The sequence below is a fragment of the Vombatus ursinus genome, unplaced genomic scaffold (assembly GCF_900497805.2).
Source record: "Vombatus ursinus unplaced genomic scaffold, bare-nosed wombat genome assembly UNPS02015316.1, whole genome shotgun sequence".
NCBI lineage: Eukaryota > Metazoa > Chordata > Mammalia > Diprotodontia > Vombatidae > Vombatus > Vombatus ursinus.
Window position 1 is genome coordinate 45154 of NW_020955094.1, and position 8002 is coordinate 53155.

General features: G+C 40.3%; 1 protein-coding gene across 4 annotated transcripts in view; it reads right to left on the bottom strand.

Moving 5' to 3' along the window:
* Positions 1-8002, bottom strand: part of ASAP2 (ArfGAP with SH3 domain, ankyrin repeat and PH domain 2) — a 166594-nt gene that overhangs the window by 44117 nt on the left and 114475 nt on the right. For all 4 annotated transcript variants that reach the window (XM_027847176.1, XM_027847174.1, XM_027847175.1 and 1 more), the window contains exon 16: positions 4061-4250. In XM_027847176.1, coding sequence (XP_027702977.1) covers positions 4061-4250 — 190 coding nt within the window. The remainder of the gene's footprint in view (positions 1-4060; positions 4251-8002) is intronic.

An 8002-nucleotide genomic window follows, 5' to 3' on the forward strand; every position in this document is an offset into this window, starting at 1 on the left:
GAAACTGAAAGCCAGAAAGGAGGAGTGACTTGTCCAAGGTCAAATAACCAGTAAATGCCTCAGTAAGAATGTTAAGCCAGATCCCCTGACTCTAGAGACCAGCGTTAGTGGCAGTGGTTAGAGTCCTCCTGCTTCTCGCTATGTGTTCACTGGTAAGCTTGACCCAGAGAGGGCAGAACATGGCCTTTTGTAGCTTGCTAAACTGTCCATCGGCAGCTGCACTTGGTAACAGTTCCACAGAACAAGATGCCCATGTCCTCCCCTCACTATCCTCCAGCTTCCTTTTATGCATTATCTTCCCCTCATTAGATTGTGAGCTCCTCGAGGGTAGGGACTATCTTTTTCTTTTTTGTGTCCTCATCACTTAGCACAGTGCCTGGTATACAGTAGGTGTTTAATAAATGTTTATTGAAGTGAAAATACAGTAAAAGCTAATATAAAATAGTAAGCCTAGAACACGTTCCCCACCCCTGGCCTAGAATGTACAAGATTAGTCCATGGTGCTGTACAGAAGAGCTTAACAGAAAGTTTGTTGTATTTTATATCCCTTGAAGCTATTATTACAAAAAATCAAACATCACACTTAAGACACTTGGGAATAACGAAGTTTGTGTTTGGAGGAGGGGGAAAGGAAAAGTCACCCCCCCCACTCTGCTGTCAAGGGTACCATTCCCTCTTGAATAAGGGCCAACACACCCCACAGCACACTGGGCATTGGGCACCACAAATTTCTTAGGCTAGATGATTAGGTAAGAAACACTGTTTCTTTATAAGATTCCCGGACTTCAAGTCCCAGCTATAATCCCATCTTTTACAAGAAGCCTTTCCTGAGCCTCCTTAAAGGCTAGCACCTTCCCTCTACTGATTATTACCAATCCATCCTGTATGAATCTTGTCCGTACATGTTTCCTTGTTGTCCCCTCCATTAGATTGTGAGCTCCTTGAGGGCAGACACTATCTTTTGCCTTTCTTTGTATCCCCAGCTCTTAGCAGAGCTTCTGGCACGTAACAGGCCTTTAATAAATTCTTAGCAATTGACTAAGCAGTTCATTTTGCTTTAGATAAGGTACTTCCCTGACTATTTCCCACATAGAGCAGAGAAAGGGTAACCAGTTATGGAAGAAACACGCTTTCACATCAAGATGCACTCATTGGCGTTTTTCATTCCTAACTTTGACCCACGAGTGAATGTCAAAGGGTGTTGCTGATGTTATAAACCAAGAGAGCACTCTGGGTAGCTATATGGCATGCTAAAATCTGTCAAAGAAAGAAAGGGATTTCTTTAGACTCATAAGATCTGGAGATGGAAGAGACCTTAGAGATTGATCTTCTAGTTTATCCCTCTTAATTTTACAGACTTAAAAAAACAAACAGACTCAGAGAACGAGAGGAACCTGATGAAAGTCACACAGAGGTGAGATTAGAATCAGACATCTGATTCTGAATCCCGGGCTGTTTCTATCACCACACTGCTTCAGCTTGAGCTTCCAAGAATTCACTTTTTACCTCTGAAAGATGAAGAAATGGATTTGTGTTACAAATTCCAATGGTATCATTTATCCTAAACCGGGCTGGAAAGAGAGGGAAGGAGAATGGGAGATGTATTAAACAGTAATCTTCTAGGAAAAGAACTCCAGTTTAAAAGTAAAGACTTCTAAATTATTGAAATGCTATTCAGAGGAAAGACCTTACTGGGCCCACTCCTGTCCTGACTGGAAGTAAGTCTCACCTTCATAAGCATTCTAAGCAGTACTGGCAACCCTCGAAGGGGAAGAGACAGGTAACCTGGCTATCTGAGAGGCTTTCCTAAGCACTCCATCCAACAATCCTTAGGTTGTGTGGTTGCGGTTTGTCCTTCGTTCTCAAACAGGACCATAACATCAGGGAGATGATGCCATGACTAGCAAGTGAATTGGATTTAAGTGAGGGAGGGCTGAACAAAGTCACCAGCCTTACTTTCTCCTCCAGAGCCATCTGGGTCCAGTGGCCAGATATAGATCAGGATGACTAGAGATGGCCCAGCACAATCCTTAGGGGCCTCATTTGGAGAATATGAAATCTTTACAGAACTTTAGTAGGCAGTCTTCCTAACACTAATAAAAAAATCAAAACTAGACAAGCCATTGCCTTAACTTCCTTCTAAAATGGGAGAACAACAGGGAAACACACAAATTTTGTAGTGGACAGCACCTGGAAACACATGTTTTATTCAATTTGTTAATGTTCTGAAGAAAACATAAGAAATCTTTATTAGGGCTTTGTCACCACTGGGAACCACTTATGAATTGAGCTCTAATAGCCAAGTTCCTTTCTTTTTCAACTCTAAGTATTTTCACTACCACAAGATGTACTTTCAAAGCCCAGTACCACGAAGTACCAATTATCCACACTGCAGAAAGTGGTGCGCGCGCGCGCACACACACCCACACACACACCCACACCCACACACACACACACACACGGCTCAGGTCAAGACAGTGCCTAAACAGACATTTTGATACAGAGGCAGAAGGGCTGAGAGTAAGGTTAAGGTTTGACATATCCTAAATTACCAAGTGTCAGGATTAATGCTCTCAGCAGGACAAAACTCCACAAAGGATTTGTTGCAATGGGGTGAGGGAGTGAGATGGAAGAAAACTCGACACTTCCTTCCCAATAAGATTCAAACCTGGGAATGAGGTTGGGCCTGCTAAAATTCCTTAGCCATTTCAATGGGACATTGTGAATCTGGGCTTCCTGCCCTAACCTCCTCTGCGGTTTGCTGTGCTTCCCTGTAGTGCTAACACCTCCCTAGAGATGGCTGCTTTTCTTCTAAGTGGAGCTGGCAATACACACGGAAAGTTTCCTGGATGCAAAAGTGAGCGTATACCCGCCAAAAAGCTAAGTGGTACTCTGAAATTCACAGGCTCCTTACCTGAAATTGTTTTTTCAAAGGTGGCTAAAGGGTGAAGTGCCCTGAGGCATCTACTTATTTGTCAGTCAATCAAGGAGCATTTATTAAGTGTTTACTACATGCCAGGCATTGTGCTAAGCACTGGCGATAGAAAGAAGGCAAAAACATTGTCCCTGTCCTCATGGAAATCACAGCTTGATGGGGGAGACAGCATGCAAATAACTACACACATATAAGACACATAAAGCATAAAGAGAAGGTCCGCTCAGTGAGAAGGCAGTAGCACTAGGGGGTAAGAGAGAAGAGAGAAACCAAGAAGCTAAAAGAAATTTTAAAAATCTTTTAAAATGAAAGAAATGATTATTAATAGCCAATGATTTGGGGAGATCCAGAGTTTCCCCCCTTTTCTATAGTCCTGATTTCAGAATTCAGTCTCTTGAAGGACATTGAATTAACTTTTTTTTTTTGTCTAGGCAATGGGGTTAAGTGACTTGCCCAGGGTCACACAGCTAGTGTCTGAGGCCAGATTTAAACTCAGGTCCTCCTGAATTCAGGGCCAGTGCTTTATCCACTGTGCCACCTCGCTGCCCCTGAATTAACTTTCATACCAAGCGTGTTTGGACTCTGACCAGGTAGGGAAGCCATTGTGCTCTATTCAGGTTTGGGTAGGGATAAATTCTTTGAATAGATTGCCCAAGGTTGGGGGTAACTTAGAACTAAATGACAATCAATTAGGTCCAGTCCCTCTTGCAATATTCATTCTCTCCTTAATTGTTAAACAATCAGAGTTGATTGCTACCCACAGGAACACCCCTCTTCTAAGGACAAATAAGCTGCCAGGATGGTGTCTGGCATTCAAGAGTGCCACTGACCTTTTATTAAAAAATGCTGGCATTATTAATAAATGACTAATTACCCAGAAATTATGTCTCTTGAACTTTTAAAATGCCACAAAAAGAATAAAAATTAATAGACACAAAATATATATTGTTTTTCATTTAAGAAAACATTCCAACTCCCTTCTGCAAAAATCCATATGAAATACTACTTCCTATCACAAAATTTCCATTTCCTTTTTTCACATTTCTGATACACTTTCACCGTGCCATGTCTCTCATTCTCTCTTTTATAAGCAGCAGATGGCTAATAAGTCCTTGTCATTCTTACATGTCCATTGGCGAGAGGGATTTTTTCTGTCAGATCCACACCATCAGCATATACTTGGAGCAATCCAAAGATGTCCCTGGTTTTCACAGCCTCACAAAGGCTATGTAGTTTAGCTGTATTGTCCGTATATTTTTTCCTTGCATATTTCTTCTCAATGTACTTGGCAGTGATGTAGTCTTTTCGTGCATTCCTGAAATCAAACACAATTGGTTTATAAATTTTTAATGACCCCACTCAGTTAGATAAAATCCTCATACCCATTTAGATTCAAGGACCAAGAGAGTTAAACAAAATTCCCTTCTCAAGGGACGTTAGGCCAGAGGAATTCTGAGAAATGAGGCAAAATGTGCAGTTCTTTTATATTTCTTGTATTAATAATAGTCATTATAGCCATGGTGAAGGTCCTGAAATGTGACCATTTTCAATACAGAAAAGAGGCTTAGGTCATAAGATCAGGCACAGAAGACTCATTTGTAGTTTAGCTTTGGAAAAATAGCTGGTGTCCTTTATGCTCTGATTTCTAGGCCTATAAATGAAGACACATCTATTAATCCTGTTCATAAGAAAGCTGGACTTAGAATCAGGAAAAATGAGTCCTATTTCTGTCATTTAAAAGTATGAGTATGGGCAAATTACATAACTCTTCTGAGTCTAAGCTATCTCATCTATAAAATGGAGACCAAATTTTTAGTAGCCATCTCACAGAGTTGGTGAAATTAAAAGGTACTTTGCAACCCTGAAGTAAATGTGATATAAAGTCATTTATGTATAATGTCAGTTTTTATTTACTCCTCCCCTTTATGTAGCTGTTGTATGGATAATGTATATTCTCTCTCCTCTTCCCTCCCTCTCTTTCCCAAACTTGGAGGTGTGATGATTTTATCTGTGTTGGCAATCCCAGAGCTAACATAGAGTGCAAAGGCAGTAACAATTTCTTAGAAAAATCTTAGGAGAGTTATTGTGACTGAAGATCTCATCAACCATTGCCATTCCCATAATAAGACTCCCTAAACTTAGCTAGGTTTTTCTTTATTGGTCAGATAGGCAATCTATTATCTGGCCAATTCTCAAAACCTGTGCAACTTGGTAGGACGTGCTAAAGGTCGTGATTGCTTGGCACAGTCTTTGGGAACGCATGGTTGACTCTGTACCATGATGACTCACTGGAGGGGGAACTTAATAGAGAAAAACATTTGCAAAATATTTTGTTAACAAAAGAAACAGAAAGGGTTATTGAACAAACACTAGTGAAATAGTTTCTTTTCCCAAAATTTGTATTTCTATCTTTTGTTTATATATGTCACTTTCATTTTCAAGTATCTCTCTCTTGCTCTCCCCTTCCCACTGAGGTATTCTCTATAAAATTATTTTTAAAAAGAGAAAAAAATGCAGTTCAGCAAAATTACCCAATACATTAAGCAAATATGACAGATCTAAAAGACCCCTTCAAGAGATTTATCAGCAAGTCACAAGATTGAACTTTCACTTCAGTCAGTCAAATAGCAATAAAGAGGGGGTGAGGGAGAGGAGGAAGAGGGACACAAAGAAAAGCAAAAACTCTATCCTGGTCTTCAAGGAGCTCATATTCTAAAGAGGGAGACATCAATAGCAGCAGCAGTAGCAGCATCACAATAATAGATAGCTTTTGTGTAAATGGATATGTAAATAAAAAAGATACAGTCTAAATTTTGACTGTGAAAAGCCTACAGGAGGAGGGATTAAGCTGATTCTTAAAGGAAGTCAGAAGAACTTAAGAGGAATAGAGGTGAAGAGAGAGATCATTCCAGACATGGGGCCAGCCAGTGAAAAGTCAATCATGAGATGGAGAATTACTGGGGAGGAGTAGTAATTAGGATAGTAGAGAAAGGTATATGACTGGAAAGGATTCAAGTGCTGAAGGCACTGAAATGCCCATCTTCAGTTATCTCATAATTCCTGGAGATGGGCAATGATTGGGAGACTTATAAAACAGTGGATATGGCATTAGAGTATCTGGTTTTGAATCTCAGCTCTACCCACGAGTAGTAACTGTGTTTGGTTAAGTCAGGCTCTAGGCCTCAGTATTCTTAGTCTCTTTAAAATGAAGAGACTGTATTAGGTAACGTCTAAGATCCATTCAAGTTCTAAATCCTGTGAAATCCTGGCTTGGAAGACAAATGAAATCTGGTCTGCTTTCTCTTTAAAGTTTAAATACTACCCATCTTCAAAATTTCTCTCCCTCCAGTATCCATCAATGTCAAGATTTTTCCTACTGTACAGTTAATATTACCTCAGAATCACCCAGGTCTTACATGAAATATAGGCGGATAAAGTGGTCAACCCTTCTATAAAAGGCTCAATTTTATTCATTTATTTTTATTTTATTATTTTTTGTGTGCGTGTGTGTGAGGCATTTGGGGTTAAGTGATATGCCCAGAGTCACACAGCTAGTGGGTGTTATGTGTCTGAGGACGTATTTGAACTCAAGTCCTCTAGACTCCAGGACTGGTGCTCTATCCACTGCGTCACCTAGTTGCCCCAAAAGGCTCAATTTTAAAAGAGTAAATCCCACTATTCCTAATACAGCAAGTGGACCATTATTCACTCATCTTCTATTAACAGAATATATGTTATTCCAATTAGGAGTTGGTTGTTTTTTTTTGGGGGGGGGGAGAAAGGTATTTGACCAAAACAAATCATTTCTGTTTTCAAGACAGAGTGCTAAGCCTCTCTTCTCTGTTAATTCTCATTCATAAGTGGCTCAGATACTCAGTGACAGAGGACTGGGGTTCTTATAATGAAATGACAACCCCTTTACCCTCAGAACTCTCAGGGCCCTTTATTTGCAATTCCCTTATGCACATATCACATTGAATTCTATATTCATTATTTGTACATATGTCACACCTCCCAACTAGATTCTAAACTCCAAAAGGGTAGGAACCACTGTCTCATCTAGCCTTTGAATCTCCTTCAGAGCCTAGAACAGAGACTTGCACACAGCAGGTCCTTTACAAATGTTTGCTGAATGAATGAATAAGCAATCCCAACTTTTCCAGGTTAGTGTTGGCCCCCAAGTCACAAATTAAAATTCAGTCCTGTATGATGCTTGCAACCACTTGAAGGAATCTTTTGAGCTGTTCAAAGGGAATCTGAATCATCTGGAGTCCCCTGCATTGTCTTCTTCCAGGGCCCCTACATTAAAGCCAGCCCAGAGCCATAGCAGCATTGCTGAAAGTAAACTGGACCTCCTGGAGTCAAAGGACATGCCAAATGGCCCTTGATTTTCTTTTAAGCATTTGCCAGGTCACAAAATTGCTTGCACTTCCTTCGGTGCTTCCCAGAAGAAAATTATCTACAAGAATGGTTTGCCCAGCTGGAAAAGAATATTATTTTAATAGTGTGGCTAAAATGAGTTTGCAACCTTAATTCCTAAGTGCTGAACAAAACATTTGGGAAAGTCTTCAGTCTTCCCCGTCCTGAAAGTACAATGTGTTCCAACAGACGACTCTTCTCCACCAGATTCTCTCTTAAATATGTACCAGATTTCATCATTCAGTAAATCTCCCACCTCCTAATCAGGGGATCTCTAGGTTGTAATCCTGTCTTCTGCTCTTCACCAAAGGAGGGTTCTCAACTTACTCATTCTTATGGGTTTTAACTATTTATTAATACCTATGTCCAAAACAGGGCTTCTTAAAATGGGATCTGTAAAGCTAGTTTTAAAAAAAATTTTGATAAAGGAATTTCAATATAGTTGGCTTCCTTTGCAATCTTACGTATTTTGTGCATTTAAAAACATTATTCTGAGAAGGGGTCCATAAGGTTCACCAGACTGTCAAAGGGGTCCATGACACAAGAAAATTAAGAACCCCTGGGGCAGCTAGGTAGCGCAGTGATAGAGCACTGGCTCTGAGTCAGGAGGACCTGAGTTCAAATCCGGCCTCAGACACATAACACTTA